This window comes from Triturus cristatus, chromosome 5_1 (assembly GCF_964204655.1).
Source record: "Triturus cristatus chromosome 5_1, aTriCri1.1, whole genome shotgun sequence".
NCBI lineage: Eukaryota > Metazoa > Chordata > Amphibia > Caudata > Salamandridae > Triturus > Triturus cristatus.
Window position 1 is genome coordinate 858687392 of NC_140587.1, and position 19860 is coordinate 858707251.

The window sequence follows — 19860 nt, forward strand, 5'->3', positions numbered from 1 at the left end:
TAAGCCACATCTCCCCTCACCAGAACAGAGTACGAAGAGGCGGGGACAACAGAGTCATTGCCTTGTATTTGACGGTTTACGTAAACATGAATTTGTTGACTGATAATGACTGACAGACTTGAACCATGGAGTTTTAGCTCAAATGGTACAAATATCTCTTTTGTTGCTGCTTCTTATGATTAGTTAAACAAGGGGTTTGAACCGTCTGTCTTTTGTTATAACAGTGGTCTGTGTAGGTACAAGTAGGTTTGCAAACTCTCTCATATTCTTCCGGGCCTCCCACTTTTATGATATTTGCTTCGGTCTTCATTCTGAGCATCTCTGGCACCGTATGCTGAACAAAGGTAGTACTGCCTGTGAAAGGTAGGTTCAAAACCTTCAACTAGGAATACGCTTCAGAAATGTAAGATGCAGACATGATAATCTAAGCATTGCAATTTCAAGGCAAACACCTGAAATAGCCGATTATGCTAAGCTGGTGCCTGCACTGATTAACTGGTTAGACAGCAACAAACCTTACTGCCCAGCCACCTGAAAATCCCATCCCCAGTCTTTGGGAAATTCATTAATGAATTTCCATACTGTTTCCCATAGTGAACACTCATATCCTATTAGAAGAGCAGTAGCAATTGCACATTTAAGTAATTTAGAGGCAGTTCAGCAGATCCTTTCAAGCGGCATCTATTGCTTTGCACTCTCCATTTGGAGCAGCAAAGGCCCACTTCCTCTGGAGCAGTCACAATGACCTAGTCTGTTTTTGGTTCTATACACTGGAAGGCTGGATCTTCCTCTGGAAACCTGATTCTTCATGGCTGGTCTTAAACATGTTTCTTTTCCCATTTAAGCCAGACATAGCACTAAAGACAAAAGAAGCTCAGTAGCTGAAGCATCTCCATAATGACGGATTCTGGGGTATGAAGTGGTTCCACCAGGCTATTAAGTTTGGATGGTCCTCTTGTTAAGAGCTCCTGTAATGCGATAATGTCATCCACTGGAGACTCTCTAGAAGAAGAACCAATAATTGATGTTGAAGAGTAAGATGATCTAGAATCCAAATCATCTGAAGATCTGTTCGGACTTCGACGGATGGACGATGGACAAGTAAATATGGCAGATCACTATATATGCAAACCCAGATTTAGGTGCTGGTTTGAGAGGTATGTGTAGAGTGCCCTGCAAAAATACTTGAATTGAAACAGACACGCAGGTTTGTGTAAATCTGCATTTCTTACTAGCACATATATACTTTGATGTTGCCCAATTGTCATACTTTCAAAGGCAGGAGTAAGTGTGTTTGAAGTGTGAGGATGAGGAGGGAACACCACAATTAATGTTGAATTCAAAGGCGTTTCTTTCCATGCAAAAAGTATTTCCTCCAGGAGTTAAATACATGACAAGTTAACGCATATTTGCACCACATGTACGTATGGAGGCTTCTCTACTTGGTTTAAAATGCATTATTTTAAATAATAAACGCTTGAGTGCTCCAGGAGTTGAATTATTAAAGTGCCCTGGGGCGTAATGGGCATGTATGCCACACTTTGCGCCCCTGGGGCATTTGGTAATACAGATCAGATGGCTGCTAAATGTGCCAGAAAGTTCTAAAGAGGACCTACCCTCATTTCCATGGAGCAGCAGCCCCATACAAATGAGGAAATATGTTGTTTTTGAACCACGCCGTATTAAAAGCAGACCACAAAGGTAAAGTGATAGTAAGTGTACCCTCCAAGGTCTCCACTTACGAGCTGAGAAAGGGACCCTAGGACCTCCAAAGCACCCCAGTGGAGGCCGGTGCAGTTACTCACATCACCTGTCTGCAGGAGAATCTATTTTTCCCTTTAAAAGGAAGGCTGGGTTGCTGTCTGCACAATGACCGACTGCTTCAAACAGCCACTTCACCTTTCACTAAAGTTTTGTACCCATTACAGAAGTGAGTTTGCACCTTTATTGTGAACAGCGCATTCAGTGTAATAGGGCACACAGTCCTGGTCTGTGACCGATGCACCCATTTAATTGTGCCTGCAGTGCAGACAGAGGCAGTCTGCCCTGGATGGAACACGATCGCAGAAATCTGTTTTCTAGGAGGATAATGAGAAAATTGGCAAAAATACACTTTTTGTTGAAATGTAGGAGTACTCCTAAGGAATACAGTATCTGATCTTTCAACAGTGAGCTTTGTGAGCAGCATGCCTCTTGTGTTTACGTAAACTATGTACAATGTTTTCTGTTTAAAACGCCCAGATTCAACAAGTAAATTACTTACTACTACTGTCGACTTGGCATCATAAATTATTCTCTTGATTCTCTGTAATATCCCATCGCCACCTTGTGCCTGGAAATTAAGAGGAACAAAAAAATGATAAACTCTTGATGCAATTTATTACCCTACCCCTCCTTAATAATCCACTGCAATCAACAATCTGCCTGCTGTAGAGGTTATTTGTTAAGAGGACTACAACCATTACATGTGTGAAGGGCACTAAAGCTGAAACATTTTCAAAACCAGCAACACGCACCCTGAAACATAGAAGTACAAGGTACCTTGGAACACAATTTAGCATGTAGATCAGTCCCAGGTCTGTGAGGTGAGAACATATACTCTTGCTTCAAATACCATGCAATGTAAGTCGGGCACATCATCACTGGTCCAAGATTAAAAAGTTTATGAAAATAAAATAATTATCGGGTGAGCATTGGGGGGGTAGGGAGGGCAGGTATCTATTGAGGTAAGACAGGAAATGTCAGCTGACAGGCATGAGACTCTCTGATGTACAAGCAAGCATTGCTGTTTAGAGGAGGGTGTTCATTTGAAGAAGTGACTACCAAGCTTTCAATCCATTGTTGATGGACTATTCCTTAAACACTGAGCCAAAACAGGAAAGAAAACTTCAAGGATGAGGCTTAAATTAAATAAGGAATTACTCACTGCCTCGCTTTCTTTGTAGGATGAAACCACATGCAATTTGGAGAGGAAAGACTTATTTATCAGACAGTGAACAAGTCTATCATGCCACACAGTAGTCAAACAAAGTACAGGTGTGGGGTTTCTAGGGATGAAGAAATCTTATTAAGCTGGTGACCAAGGCAGGATTCTTGTTTCTGAGGGGGAAAAAAAAGTCTCCGAAGCAAGACAACAAAAGTTTCTAGTATTGCCTAGAAAGCACTACTATTGCACTCGGGGAGGCAACAGAAGCACCAAGACCTGAAAGTCCCTTATTGAAACAGGTTCAAGAACCATTATGCAACCAAGACTGGTCAGTATCTTCTATTTAATGCTATTTCCTGCTTCAACTAGAAAGGGGTCTTAGTGGAAGACACATTAAGGGTCGGATTTAGGGTTTGGTGAACATATTAAGGGTAGTGGCAGTCTTTACGTCCACCACCCTACCTTTATCTGGTTTGCCAAATTTAGAGTCAGCCAGCCCCGCTGACATCTCAATACATTGGCAGGAACTACCTTCATGGCAGTTCCCGCCACTGTAGGAAACGTTTGAAGAACAGCACCCTAAGATGGAGTTTGTTTTTTATTTTTCAAAAACAAATGACTCCCACACAATAGGTTTTCTCCAATGGTGTGGGGGTCGTTTTTCCTTTTGTACTGTCCCTCACAGCCAGGATGTACTTGCCGGAGACCAATAGTGTAACAGAAAAAAACCAAAACGTATCAGACAGCCTTCTATAACAAGGGTGGGCAGTGGGACTAATGCCCTTCCCTCTACTGGTCCCTACAGCTTGGTACATCAAAGGAAGGTTTACAAATACATTTTACTTTGTCAGGGTAACCCTTGCGGTCCATCCACTTCTAAATTGGACAGGTGGACAAAGGTGGGGGGGGGGGGGCGTGGAAGAGGGTGCTCCTCACCACTGCACCACAGAACAAACTGACTTGTAATTTTAAATCATTGTTAAAAAAGACATATGAATTACCTAATACTGTAGGAAATCAGCCTTTTCTCTGTGGAACCACCAGATTTCCTGCCTTTTTCTGGACATTATTTTGCTAGCTTTAGAACTCTGAGCACTTAAACAATGAACAATGCTAAACAAGAGTATCGAACCTGCCCTCCACCTCTAACCATGGTTAAATTGGCTTATTCATGATTGGCAAATTTAACTTGCCAATACGTCCACAGCATATGGTGTACAAAGTGCACCCAAGGCCTGTAAAAGTTATATGACACTAATGGACTGCAGCACCTAGTGTGCTCTCCAACATGGTGGCTCTACAAACATGTCTTGAGGCCCTACCCCGTGTAGCCTGAATGCTGCAGATCAAAACCTTCAGAGCGACGTGTCAAAATAAACCTTTTGACAGCCACAGACTTCATTTTTAAATATTAGTAAGTCACCCATATACAGGTCATCCAGCCTACAAGGTATTTAGAAGTGGAACACATAAAAAAGGTATATTACCATGTCCCTAAAGTGACAGTACCCAAACAACTATTTTCACTGCAGCAGGCCAAAGTGTCTAAAGTAGAAAACCAGAGTCCATATTAAAATACTAATATTGATACCGTGGCAAAGGGAATAGCTAAAAAACATAATGAACCCACTATTTTTTGATAGCTCTTAAAAATCCAATTCAAAGCTGAAGTCGGATTTTTAAGGAATATAAATGTACCTTTTACCTACTGATTTTCCTACAGCCTAATTTTCAATAACTCTCCAGCAACTCCCACCCTGTGCTCAGCCCAGAAAGGTATGGTAAAGAGGTGTGAAATTCCAGCCAGGCGGACACAACAGGCTGACTTGAATGTGCAGAGATGAATCCCATGAGTTTACTAGAATTTGAAGGGGTGGGGAAATTCTGTTGACAAGAGAGTCAAGTCCTGCCAAACTGGTCTGCTGAGCCACATTGGACACTTTGGTGCACTTGAAGGGAGATAACAGGATGCCACGACAAATGTTTGTTCGCAGTCTGTTTCCTGAAGGACCATGATCATGTCCTACCAGGCTTCTGTCTTGGGGCGTGTTTTGGGTACAGTGACCCCTTCAAACTGGATTTTGTGCTAGATGTGGGTGGACACTAGCGATTACCACAGTTAACTCCCCTACAAACCCTCTATCCTCAGAGCCAAAGTTTAATGTAGCTGAAGACTTTCGCAATCTTCAAAATGCCCTGAAACATGGCATTTTAGGTCGGTTTGTAGTAGTAAGATAAACAGGAACTACTGGAAAAGTGGGCAGGGTTGCCCCCAGGAACTTTTATCACATTGCTTAGAAAGTGCCCAGGAGTCACACCCATCCATTAGCTGGTGACAGGCATAAAAGTGGCATGCCAAGGCACCTGGACAAAACACATTCTGGACCTTCGGCAGAACAGCTACCCCTTGTACACAGAACAAAGAAGTTGCCTGACCTCCTGTGTGGCTACAGGGACTCAACCGGCTGCAAGTGGCCTTTTCCTGTACATACCCAGCTGAACAGTGTCAACAGACAGCAACCAACCCTCCTGTTGGCCTCTGCCCGACAGCCTGCGAGTCTCTACATGCCTCACCTCTCACATGGGTGTGTTTTAAACATAGTTGTGTGGATGTTTGGGCACCAGGGATTTGGAAACTTTTCCTTCAGACTAGTGGGACTTTCACTGGGACCAATACACTTGGGTCCAACCAACCCATCGCAGCCAGTCTGAAATTGGACCTGGGTCCTGGTCTACCCCTGCCATTCGCTATTATTGGTACTATGTTTTCTTGGTGCTTTTTCCACTGAATCTTTAAAAATACATACCTCTGGTTCACCTAATTAGATTTGTGTTGTTTTGTTGTCCCTTTAATCAATTTTACTTTATTTTTCCAATCAATTTTGGGACTTTTCCTGCCTGATGTTTGGACTTTATTACTGTTTCAGTACTGCACAAACACTTCACACACTACCCTAAGTTCAGCCTGTCTGCTCTGGGGGATGAGCCCATATACATGTTATTTTTTTCTCATAAAAACCCAATTACAAAATGTTTAAAACTATCCTCTTGGATCACTGGTTCATCCATGTATGATTTAGCGACACAGAATAATTTAAACAACGCTAGAGGACACTTAATAGTACAGCTCGTGTTTCTAATTTGATAAAATGAACTATTACTGAGGATCCGACAGAGAAAAGTTATGATATCAAAATGGAGTTATCTAAATTCACAAACAAAATCAACAACCTAATTATCCCGGAGTCTTCCCCATAGGTATTCTTGAGGCCATGAAAATCTGAGATTTTACAATTTTCAGGTAGAGGTACTTTATTTTTGTGAAAGTTGCATCTGCACTCTGTGACACCAAGACCACTGTTGTCCGAGGGTAACTCCTGTTGGCCGTGGCTGCGGAAGTGATTTGCTGTATGTTACCTCAAAGACTAATGCGCTCCTGTTTTTAAGGACAACTTCCTTCCGACATCGCTGCCGCGCCAGTGGCATGAGAAGGCCTTGGGAGGCGAATCTGCAATCTGCTGCAAATTTAGTTTCTAATTTAACTCTACATGCAAGACAGCTTATGTTCGGAATGTTAGACAGAAGCTCTGCCAGCTTCTGCGAGTTAACAAAGTAAGTTTGTTTTTTAAGTGCAATCCAGTACAGTTATCACTACCGCCCAGACTCTGCAATAGGCTGTGCTACAACTAACCACAGCAGGACTACACTTCTGTGACTATGATTTTAGTGACAACAACAATGCAATGCGAACTCGGACTATTGTTAAAACTACTAAACCCTAATAGAATTTTAATGTACTTTACACAAAGCAGCACTAGTAGAAGATATATTACGTTTTTGAGGCATGTTTGGGTTTGTCTGGCCTACTGTGAAAAATCTGAAATTATAATTAACATTTTTATTTTTTTTCCGCCAAAAGAAACTTTAGATGCGAATAAAAGAGGTTACATTTCTCGAGGCATTGGTTTGTGAAATGTGGCCGGCTTTATAATCTAAGCCCTAACACACCTGCTTCTGGGAGATTTTCCTAATGACAGCCTTTAGTAATCACAAATTTAAGTTGGCTATTGCCGGAGCTGTTAAGGCAAGAGAATGGAGGAGAAAGTGCGGGCGATAATGAGCAGGGGCGAAAGGGAATGGAAAAAAAGGAACAAAAAGAGAAAAGAAATAAGACAATAATAGAAAACAAGAGAAAACAAACAGAATTAATCAAGCGACACACATGAAGAGAAAGGAAGTAGACAGAATCATAATGAAGGAGGTCAAACTTGAGAGAAAACGAAACACAACAATAAAAAATAGCGAAAATGAGAGCAAGAGACCGAAAATAATAAGAAATTAGAAAGAGAGAGAATGAAAGGGGAACAAATAAACTAGAGACGGCGAGCCTTAATCAGAGAGAGCCCACAAGATAGAAAGCGAATGGCAGAGAAGTCATGAGAAAATACTGCAAGAGGAAATGAGACAGAATGAGGATGTAAGAGAATGAAAAACTTGTGCGCATGCGAAAGCTTGAGGGAGGGGGTGTGATGAGGTAAAGAAAGTGAACGTTGACTTTGCAGTGGTTACGAAAGTCACAAGCTGCTGAGGCATAAGACTTGATAGGCAAAGCACAAAAGCACTCGGAATCTGCTTTAAGCAGTGCGTTTGTTCCCAAGACAGGAAAGTCACTATGTGGTAATTCACCGGGCTTAAATGTGCACCAAACAAGTCGAGGGATTTCATTATTTAACTGCACCCCATTGAACATCTTTGAGGTAGCTTTCCATGTTGCTAACTGTATAGAATTCTCTACTACCCACGTTTGTTCTTGAATGAAGACTGCTTCCAAGATTGGTCTGCCTGTGCCTTTAACTGTCCCAGAAGCTCCTGCCTTCTGCTGGTTATAGGACCAATGGGCTGACTTTTTGTCAAAGCCCAAGCAAGTAGACATCCTGTGAGAACACCATGATATCTGTGGTGCAATCTCTGTCCTTAAAAATGGACATGGTAAACAAGCCAAGGAGGTAAGGCATCGAAGGATAGAAGCTTCTGCCTAGAAATGCTGTATCTAGATCAGAGTAAGAGTTGGAAACTAGCAACAGGGAGTAGACACAAGGAAGTACCAGTATTGTTCTAATCTAAACAAATCTGTCATTTAGCGAGTATAGGTTAAAACTGGGCCCTTAGTGGAGCCTATATTTAGCAAGGGGAATGGACTAAGACTTGAAAATGATTGGGTTTAGTGGTCATACCTGTACTTTCACTCATGGTTATAATTTTACCAAACCATTTAAGAAAAGCTTTTCTGGACCTTAAGTTATTAAACTCTTGATTATGCTACACTGCTGTCGCTGATTGATGCATTCTCCCCTACAACTCTTAGGTCTGGGTCTTGTGCTGTCAACTTACCTAAAGCAATAGTTAGTTAAAGTAGAGATGGAAGAATTACTAAATGGCTATTTTAACTTCAACATTGTATCTTCACTGCAATCTTATAGAACACGTATAGAACATAGATCTCCTCACATTTTTCCCCCCAAAACTGACACTCATTAACAATTGTAACTAAAAATATCACAACTGTAACTAAAATGTCTGATTTTCACTAGTACTTAATTGCCTTGCCTCCCAAAATACTACTGTCTTGAATATAAAGCAGCCCTCATAGTGTAAAATAGTATATATATTACCTAAACTTATATTAAAATGTTCATAAAATGCAACTCAGTCAAAAACGTCACTGCTTTCACTGAAAGATTGTTTTCTAATGGGTAAATGTTTCACAGTGTAATCCTTGTGCCCGCTCCATTAAAAGTCCTTGGCTGGCACTGTGCAAAGGAACCCCATTCTTTCCCGTGAAAGCTTCGGTCATCCTACCTTTCCTGTTGCTTCCGGTGGAGATTATCTAAGCCTGCTATAGTTTACTGTGGACCCTTGCCTGGAATGAAAGTCTTTATGACCCAGACATTAATGCACTAGCTTTGCAAGCGGATAATTATGGATGCAAACACCAATAACGCGGGCTTTAAAAAACAATACCCTAAAATTAAACATTCGCAATACTTTCGTGCTATAATCGCAACACGTTTTCACAGACAAATGGAGTACAAATGGGCTTAACCACAGAACATTTTTTGCATTTATTTCCTGTCACCAATAAATGCTGGCAGGTATAGAATTATAAAAACGAGCTTACTACTACTTACGTCTGCTGTACCCTCTAAGATGCTATTAATGAACGCGATCATCTCCTCGGTACTCTCAATAGGTTTCTGTGGCAGATAATACTGTTGGTTTGAAGTGTTCAGGACAACAATACTGGGCATCTCCACCTCACTACAAAAGTACACAGCACAGTTTAGAAACATTCCCCCAAAACAGAAGATGGTTTCATATTAGATAGTACACAAAATATACACACATGCACACACCATAAAAATAGTTTCATATTCTCAGCAAGTGAAGGATGCAAGGTTTCTAGTGATTTTAGCTAGTGCCTGGCTTCATCTTGAATGAATTACTTTTTTTTTTTTTAATATTTTTTTATTGAAGTTCTTGTATCAAGATTACAATCAGCAAGGACATAAATTGGCTACCACAAAACAAGAATTCAAAATAAGGAAAATGATTTACGGAATGCAAAAGTCCACCATTATTCAAAATAGGAACACTAAATTCTGTTAAACTTCCGAATCCCACCAATTCGCTGTGCGTATCGCTTTTCACTCTTTCTAACATTCCTAATTTTCTGAAACCAGGCATTAAACGAAGGAGCTTGAATTGACTTCCAGTTCTGGAGCACCAGAGATCTTGCCACTGCCATTGCAATAAATAAGATTTTGGCCATCTGTTCTGTCAGACCGAGATCAGAATCATATCCGTACAATACTAAATTAATATTATAAGTGATCTGGATCCCACAATACTTTTGTAAATATTCGAAAATCTCATTCCAAAAAGGAATAATTTTAACACAGTCAGCTATAATGTGAGACCAGTTAGCGGGAGTATATTGCGGACATCTAAAACAGGTGGCACTAGTATTAACATACATTTTAGCAATAGCGGCTGGAGTGCGAAACAGGAGCCACTTACTGAAGAATAACATTCTTCTCCAATTAGATCCTCGAAGAACACTAAAATTCAGCTTATTTATGGTTTTCCGGTTTTCCAAGTGTTGATAGTAAGTACGTGATTCTCCTGTTCTTGCCATTTTTTAATAGCTTTCTGGCTCAGATCTACCTCAATATGTTTAGCTAAACAACGCTTCCATGCCCCTGGCTTCCTCATCCGAGAATTCATAAACAAATCATCCCATAACTGATTAGAAGAACCAATAATTCTTGGCTCCACTTGTTCCAGCATTTTAAAAATCGAAACATAAGAGCCTAGTAACATAAAATTCCCTGAAATTATAAGCTGCATCTCGCCCGGTGACAGCCATGCCCCCTCCCTTAAAAAATCTGCAAGAGAATAGAACCCAACACGTGCCCATTGTAGTACAATATCAACTCCAATTGTCAAACCCATAAACATGAGAGCATTTCTTAAGGGAGTTCTAATATTAAACTGCGGGAGAGAGTATCTTTTAAGAAAAACGTCACGACGCTTGAAAAACCAAAGCATCGTCTTGTATCGACTAAGTTTCGGTGACTTAGGAATATGTAACGGAAATGGAATCTGGGCCTCGTGACAAATTCTATCAAGAAAAAAATTAATAAGGACATTTGGGCTCTGCATTCTAGATTTAAACCGCTCTAAATATTGGGCGAAATATGCGCTATAATAGTCTCTAACATTAGGTACGGCTAAACCTCCTAATTCGTTTTCAGCATAAAGAGTCCCCATTGCTATCCTGGGACTTTTTTTTGCCCATATAAACGCAGGAAATAATGATTCTAGTTTTGAAAAAAAAACACTGGGCAAAAAGCAAGGAATGGCAGAGAATAAAAAATTAAAAAGCGGAAGTATAGACATTTTTATAAGTGCCACCCGCCCCAAGATGGAAAATGGTAACGAGTCCCATCTGATAAACAAGGATTGGACCTTACGTAGTAGAGGATCAAAATTCAGATTAGCTAATTCGGAAACCAAAGTGGAAAACATAACCCCCAAATACCTCTTCGGTCTTAAATTGATACAGCCAACTAAGTCAGCGTGTAAATCCACCTCACCCCCACCACAAACTAATATTTCCGTTTTTTTATTTATTTATTCGATAGCCGCCCAACTCTTCGAATTCTTCAAAAAGCTGAAGAGCAGCAGTTTGAGATTGAATATCCGTCTTAATAAATAACATGATATCATCGGCATATAATTTAATTTTTGCCATGGAAGGGATCGGAGGAGGAATATTCGCAGATTCACGAATTGCTGTAGCTAACGGTTCAATGAAGAAAGCAAAAAGAATAGGGGACAAGGGGCAACCCTGCCTAGTACCTAGTTGAACCGATACTGTGCCGACCATAGCTGAATTAATAATTATATTGGCTTTGGCACCCGTGTACAAATTCTGAATTAAACTAATAATTTGTGGAGGAATTCCAAAGTGCTTTAAAATAGCAAATAAATCTTGAATGAATTACTATATATTATTAACAAAGTAGATATTTCCCTGCTAAATCCTTTATGCAAATAAAATTGGTGCACTAGGGAAAGAAAAGTAGAATCACAAACATTCGTATTTGGTGGTGACAGCAGACCTTACAGCTGCATAGCAATGACTATCTATAGCTAAATATCGATTGAACACACACACACACACACACACACACACACACACACACACACACACACACTAACACTAACACTAACACACACACCTGCGCAGCTTAGTTTTGGGTCTATGACTTGTATATAGGCCACATTTTGGGGGAATTAACGAAATTCAACAGCAGCATGCACAGAAAGTTGGAAATTTGTGGGCATGCCCATATATGCCTTTGTTCAGCATTGCAAGAGTAAACCTGAAAGAACTGTGCATTTGCACATTCTACATTTCCTCTTTTATTCACCAGTCATTTTTTTTTCCATGCGATGGAACACCGCCTGGAAATATTGCGGAGTATATGTCACTTGGCCTCAAGGAGGAAGGGGAGTCAGAATCCTGTTTTCACACATTTTTAAGATTCCCAAAGCTAGAGTTAGATAGCGAGCTGGCAATGCACGAAACAAAAGAAACACACAAAGAAAAATAAAACAAATAAATACACGATAGCAAGATTCACATTTAAAACAAAAAAGTGACTTCACTGTACAAAGTACAGAAATTATAAACCATTCCTTTGCTTATACTGTTACTTTGCAACCAAAGTCTAGCTAACTAACAGCATGACAAAATACACTGTACTTCAAATTTCCGGAGGAAGAGACCCTAATGATTTAATAAACTGCAAATGTGATACTGCTGTTGGGGCAAGATCAGCTCCTCCACGAGGCAGAGGAGCGTGGCTCCACTAAAAAAAAAATGACCCCAGAGCTGACAAATAAAATAGTAATAAAGTTTATTTATTACCATTGTATTTCTCAGCAACCCGTCCTGAACAAAGTATCAGGACGGGACGGGGCAATTGCTGCTGAGTGACCGCAGGAAGCTGTGCACTTATGTTTAAAGTGCGCATGTCCCTTTGGCCGGCTGGCTTGTGGCCAGCCAGACATTTTTAGACAGCTGGGTAAGAGAAAAACAGACATCCAGTGCTCTTAAGAACGCTGAGCAAGGCTGCTCCTTTCAATATGGACACTTCTCTCATGCTGTGAAAGCAGCGCCAGGATTGTGTAGTGCAGTTTCCTGGGTCCTGGAGCTTCGAGGAGGACGTTGTGCGGCAAACCAGGAAGGTAAGTGCCATTTTTTAAAATTATTTTAGTAGCACCTGCCACACCACTCTAAATACTTGCCAGCCGCCACTGTGTTGGGGCATCAAACTTGGGATTACTTTTTTTGTGTTGTTCAATGTGAGAGCAAATTGAAAGCAGTGGACTCCTCTAATTGTTATCTGTCCTGAAAGAATGGTAACTTGCTGAGAAAGGGGCATATGCTTTACAGTGGATGTGTGCAGCTGTAGGAAGAACCCAAACTGATATAACACTATGATATTACATTATTTGTACACAAACGTCAGACTAATTCTGGACATAAAGGGAAAAAGGGAGTATGCAGGGAAGGATAACACCACCATAAAATGAAGGAGAAAACTTTAAATCTTCACTCAGACAATATAGTACTACAACCCTTATAACCTCATTCACTTTAAAAAAATAATAATAATAATAATTAATGCGGATGGCCAGAGCAGTTGTCTGGGCTTTTTGTTTTTATCCTTTCTATAGCTGAACACGAATGCTCCGTAAACGTTATAGCATAGCTGTCTGCAAGACTTATTGTTACCTATTTTCTAAAATACGTATAAAGTGGTTATTGGCACCTCCCAGAAGATTATTGCTCCCTGACGACATCCTATTGAAAGTTTGGTTCCTCATTCCGCCCTCTATGGGGTTCATGCTTTGCAATGCAGTAGGGATCATTTTACCATCTCAAACGCACTCTGAACTGTCACAAATTGAAGTATTGCCTCACTAGCGCATTGCATACAGAAAGCAATCCTTTTGTTTTCAATGTAGCAGGATTTTTAATATTTTTCTTATGACTCCAAATGCAATCTGGCTTTATTGGTTTTACCAATGTTTGCTTTGTTTTCTGAGTCCGTATTTTAACTTTGTTCACCTGTGAAAACACAGCATTGCTGTGAGAAACGCAAACAGCAAATGTGCTAGTGTTATATGCAGCAATGCACGAGGTGAAGGGTGGCCCTGCATAGCCGCTTCCATGCATCTCTCAGCTCTCACGAGTAGGATATTATTTCTGACCAGGTTCAGGCAGCTGGATCGATAAATACTTTTGAATCGAAGCAGCATAAATACTCATTCTTAAACCAAAGTCCAACCTAGGTGTGCAAACAGTGATGTCCCAATGCAGATTCTGAGATACAGATTGCCAGGTTCTGCATAAGTACATGCACGTCGATGCATTTTTGCTGTACTGACTTTATGACTAGGAACCAAACAGACACTCCATATGGCGTTTTGATGCACAAGAGTGATTATCAGAAAGACAGTGAACATATCCAAATTCGTAACTTTGTGGGTATTCCTAAAGTTTCCCAATAGCTTACACACCCAATTTATACAGGGAAAGTAGTGCCAGTAAAACTTTGCATAAGTGTCTAAATTTGGTGGGAATTACGCCTCCCTGTTTAATCGGATAGTAAGAATGGAGTTTTTCTACAGGGATACATATTTTCTCTATGGGGATTTTTAGAAAAAAATTATAATTTCCACCTTAAATGCAACAATAACCAGTTTTTCCATTGGCACACAATCCACTCTTCGAGGCTTTGGCCTACACGCAGAAATAATTTGTGCGGCTTTCCGTGCATAGTCGTAGGATTTTTTTGCCAATCCTCTAAAACCAGGAAATCTAAGTAAATCGTATTTGGGACTTACACAATGCAGCATGCCTGTCTGATTCTGATTAGTTGTCAATCAAGCACTGAAAATACACAATGTACTGTCAGGATGTGACGAACATTCTGAAGATGAAGGCCAGCTCCTTCCACTCTCATTAAGGGGGTTTGAAAATGCCCCGAGGGCATGGAAACAGAGATGACTAGAATGAATCAGGCAGAGATTTTTGACAATTTCAGTTAAAACATCAGCATATCATCTTTATAACGGATGCTCAGAATTAATTTGGAGACAAAGGTTGTCGCAAAGGAGTATTTTTGTGATCTTTCATTTTTCACAGAAAACAGACAGGATACAAGTGTGTTACGCTACAAAGCAAACTATTCCCGTAGATACGTCCCGCACTATTTCATACACTTCGTTAGCTTCGTTAAGTCAGTGAAAGAAAAAAAATATCAGAAATCAACCAATTTAACCAACCCACCCTTAATTATAATAGTAAACAGGTTTCTTGAAACGTAATTAATTATCTAACTCGGACATCCATCACCGGGGACACGAACCCGACACAGCACTAACTGAAATCCGACTTTAAGCCCCCCTGGCAGAGAATTAATACAGTGATGTCAAAATATCACCATCAATGTATCGTTTTTAATTCAAAGATGTGGACTGGTCCGAGTATCCCTAAACATCTTGAGTGAATATGCCACAAAGGTGGCACCACACCATAGCCCGAGGGACACCCAGTGCCATAGAAAGGGGGGGTTGGAGGTGAGATTAACCCTTGAACAGCTGGCATCAACAACGTGGCGTTTAAATGTACGGAGAGGTGGGAGGAATATGTTGGGAGGGGGGGGGGGCAGGGCTGAGCAAACATTTCGGGGGGGGGGGGGCTGAACTTTAAGCAATAGGCAGAGTGGAGCTGCAGGGGCTCTTAGAAGGGGTGAAACAACAGCGAGGCCTCATTAACATGCAAATGGTCATTTAAAGACCTGTGAAGTGCTCGGGTGCGGCTGCTTTTTTGCCCGGGAAGGTGTCTCATCCCGGGCTGCCACACACGACGGGGGGGGGGGGGGGGTGCTGAAGCCCTTTGAGTCCAATGGGTGTTGCGCGCCTGATCTGTATGCAACTGGTGCTCGTGTAAAGCGCTCTGATACCTTCGGGTCAAGTAGGCGTTCAAAAAAGCCGGGCGAGAGGGAGTGTTCTGAAGGAAAATGCCCCCCCCCCCCCCCCCAAAGTGGCACACAGAACTCTGCTCATATTGCAAGCCCGGTTCTAGAGGGTGGGCCGGGTGGGCCAGGCCGACCCAAACATGAGCCTTGGCCCTGGCAATGAATCTGCCACCGATGTACAACAACAATAAAACATGTTTAGATAACTGGTGATTTACGATCCTGCTGGAGAGCAATCATTTGTCTGTTGGTAATTTTTAAATGCAGATAAACTGAATTATATGTGGATAGCTCAGTGGGTTACCGTCTTTGCCACAGCGATCCTTGTGTTACTTGCGGTTCAGAAGTTACAATCCTAAACTAGGACAGTGACCTATGAACTGTCATCAAAGAGCTGCATACGAACTTCGCTTTTTTGTGTTGTGATATGGTTAGAACTTCTCCCGTCTTTCATTACTCTATGTTCCTAAAAAGAGTTTGTTTCGGCAGTTATACATTTTTAATCAGTAAAGCCAACCCCCAACCAAGTTGAGTACTCTTTATATTCTGAGTTTGTGCTTCTCCAGACCAAACCCTCGTAAAATATATTGGCCACTAGTATGGATGACATGTGATTCCTACACCTTCTAATCCTCATTGGCTTATGTGACATTCCCCGTAGACTGATTTATTGCCTCTGTATAATGTGTGCGTGATGTAAAGTACTGTGACACTGATATGAGTAGCGCTATACAACAAATGAAATGCAAATGAGAGAGGGGCAACGGAGAGATGAGGAGCACTGGTAGAGGGTGGCAGTGAGGGAATCCGAGGAAGTGGTCATGGGGGGGGGGGGGGGGGGGGGGGGGTTGGGGGGGACTACAGAGATGAGGGGCACTAGTGGAGGGTGGCAGTGATGGAAGCCGAAGAGGAGGTCATGGGGTGGGGGGGGAGGGGGGACTACAGAGATGAAGGGCATTAGTGTAGGGTGGCAGTGAGGTAAGCCAAGGAGGAGGTCATGGGGTGGGGGGGGGGGGGACGGAGCGATGAGGGGCACTATTGGAGGGTGGCAGTGAGGGAAGCCTAGGAGGAGGTCATGGGGTGGAGGGTAGCTACGGAGAATGAGGGGAACTAGTGGAGGGTGGCAGTGAGGGAATCCAAGGAGGAGGTCATGGGGTGGGGGTGGAGCTATGGAGAGATGAGGGGCACTAGTGGAGGGTGGCAGTGTGGGAATCCAAAGAGGAAGTCATGGGGTGGAGCTATGGAGAGATGAGGGGCACTAGTGGAGGGTGGCAGTAGTGAGGGAATCCAAAGAGGAAGTCATGGGGTGGAGCTATGGAGAGATGAGGGGCACTAGTGGAGGGTGGCAGTAGTGAGGGAATCCAAGGAGGAGGTCATGGGGCGGGGGACTACGGAGAGATGAAGGGCACTAGTGGAGGGTGGCCGTGAGGGAATCCGAGGAGGAAGTCATGGGGTGGAGCTATGGAGAGATGAGGGGCACTAGTGGAGGGTGACAATGAGGGAATCCGAAAAGGAGGCCATGGGGGGGGGGGGGCTTTGGAGCTATGAGGGGCACTGGTGGAGGGTGGCAGTGAGGGAAGCTGAGGAGGAGGTCATGGGGTGGGTGGGAGCTACGGAGAATGAGGGGCACTAGTGGAGGGTAGCAGTGAGGGAATCCAAGGAGGAGGTCATGGGGTGGGGGGGCTATGGAGAAATGAGGGGCACTAGTGGCGGTTGGCAGTGATGGAGTCTGAAGAGGAGGTCATGAGGGGGAGGGGCTGTGGAGAGATGAAGGACACTGTTGGAGGGTGGTAGTAAAAGTACCTACAGAGAAAGAGGTCATTGCTGGGGCCCCAAAAAATACTTTGGCACCAGCACTAAGGCCAGCCCTGTCATGGCCTTTCTGTTTCCGTTTATTTAATTAACAGTCGGGTGATTAGGAAAACTGCAAAACATACTCAAAAGTGCATGCTAATTGCATTTACTGCTATTTTCAATGTTTCCAGTTTGAAGGTGATTTTACTAATGTTTTTTACCAGGAATAATAAAAATGGAACCGGATGGTGGCGGATATGGGGCTGGGGCCCAAGGTCAGCTGTGAGATAAGATGCACTGAAGAGGGTTGGTAGAAAAGTGGATAATCAAGCCTGTAAGGGAGCACGCTGCAGAGTCTGGGGTCAGGTGGAGGTAGTAATGAAGAGGGATTCTCCCTGAAGGCTCGCACGGAGTGAGTTCGAGTAGTGTCACTTGCCTGATACTCCCACCTTAGAAATCTCCTCTTCCCATCAAAGGGACATTACATGGAGAAAAAAACACTTTTTGAGAGTGATAACATTTAGCAAGAGATTTGGAAAAGAGTGTGTTTTACTGGGCCTTGTAAGACTAAGAAGAGATAAAGGAGGGCCTGTAAGCAGGTCTGGCTAGACATAAGCGACAAATCGGGCCTGCAGTGGCCCCCCGAATGCCCCCATGGCCGACCCAAATAAAAGTTCCTGGAGCCGGGCCTGTATGAACGGGCTATGCCAACATGTGAACCCAGTTTCAAGGGGGGTTTCTAAACTTATCAGGCTCCCTCTAATAGAGCTGGTTGTGACCTATTTTAGAGTCCAGTTCACATGCGACGGTGAAGTACCTGTGTTCAGGTTACTGTGTGTACATGGTTTGTGTTGGTATGTAAGAGGTCAACTGTGCACGAGGACAGCCATCGCGTCGAAGGGGCTAGGATTTAGTGGAACATAAAACCAGGTTTCAGTTGCACACAAAATAATCCATTGTACAAGAGGAGATCGCCTCACCTGTGGACATGAATACCACTGACAGAGCATAAACCGATCCCGCGCCTAGCAGTATGAGCGTATAACAAAGGCACGGTGCTTTAATTTGCATTACCTGAAAATCAAGACCTAGATAAGAGGTGTGTGAGCCACTGAAAGTTCGAGCCAGGTTCCAGCCTGGCTCAGGCTCAGCTCGAGGCTCTGTTGGAACCTCGAGCCCTCAACGAGCCGAGCTTTCATGTGGCTGCTGCCTGCCTTTCTCTACCTCCCAGGTGGTGGCGGTATGGCAGGAGCTGCCGATTTACGACATGGGGAACTAGTTTCTTATCTCGGTGTTGGCTTAACAGCCTGTGATTCTGGGCTAATCACTTAATCTCCCCATGCCTGAAAGCAATGAATGTGACTTGTGCCATGTAACTGGTGATCATGCAAAGCGCTCCAATGCCATCTGGTCCAGTTCACACTGTATAGAAACTCAAAAAATGTACAGAGGTGTAAAAAGAAAACCTTAAAGAAAGACACACAGATAAGCCATTTCCTGTCCGATTTGTAGAAAGTGAAACCAGACACCCTGGAAAAATCTCGGCTTCCCTGCTTAAATTGTGAGATCTTCGGCAAATATTGTATTCCACGAACTCCCTTTTTACTTCATTATCGCACATGAATATGTGAATTTCGAATGCCATTTGTAGAAAAAACTGTTGTGCTTAATGTCACAGACTATAATGTTGATCTTCAATAATCTGGGCCATGTACAGTGTTTACATGATAATTGTCTTGCCTCTTAGTGCACTGATTTATGATTAAACGTGCCATTTTATATAAGTACATCCCAGTGCAGTGCTATTAATGTGATGCATTGATGTCAACGCTTCACATGTCAAAGGAAATACTTTTTTTGAACTTGGAAGTGACAATCATATTTTCCGTGATTTTTGTTGCGTGATTTACAAAGCAAACATTATCAAGGCTCTGCTCGTGTTCTAAGATCCGAGCCAGACCCTTGGCTCGGCTCTCCCTGTACATATGTTGGCTCGCCCACCTCTAACATAGATGTAAAGGTCTGCAAGCCTCAGTAACCGGTCATGAGGCTTCCTGTGCAGTATCTCACTGCAGGTACTAGTCTCCCTATGGGTACCACATGCACTAAAAGCAAGGCTTGCACAAGGCGCACTGCAGCACTTTGTCAGGACAGCTGTCACCAGCAACGTCCCGCTGCCAGCTACAACACATTCATCTATGTTGGAAGTTAGAAAACTGGGGCATTCCACCAAACCTGTTGAAGGCAATCAGATCTCTCTACGAAGATACCTGGGTGCGGATAAAAACCAGCGGCCGCAGAGTGTCCCCTAAAATACACACGGAAAATGGGGTTGAAGCAAGGATGGCCCCCATCCTCTTCAACCTCTACACAGTAGATCTGGGGGAGGCCCTAAAAGGAGCTAGTCTAGTAGTTCCCAGACTTGGAAGCATGAGGTTGCCGGTGCTACAGTACGACGACGATACACCTATACTGGATCATACAAGGGTGGGCCTACAAAGAGCCCTAAATGCTTTAAATAGC

The 19860-nt window shown here is 42.7% G+C and overlaps 1 protein-coding gene across 1 annotated transcript in view; it reads right to left on the reverse strand.

Moving 5' to 3' along the window:
• TMX3 (thioredoxin related transmembrane protein 3) overlaps positions 1-19860 on the reverse strand; it is a 258760-nt gene that overhangs the window by 13914 nt on the left and 224986 nt on the right. Inside the window, exons 14-15 of the mRNA XM_085605893.1 lie at positions 9115-9244; positions 2264-2332 (exon numbers count right to left, since the gene is read on the reverse strand). Coding sequence (XP_085462019.1) covers positions 2264-2332; positions 9115-9244 — 199 coding nt within the window. The remainder of the gene's footprint in view (positions 1-2263; positions 2333-9114; positions 9245-19860) is intronic.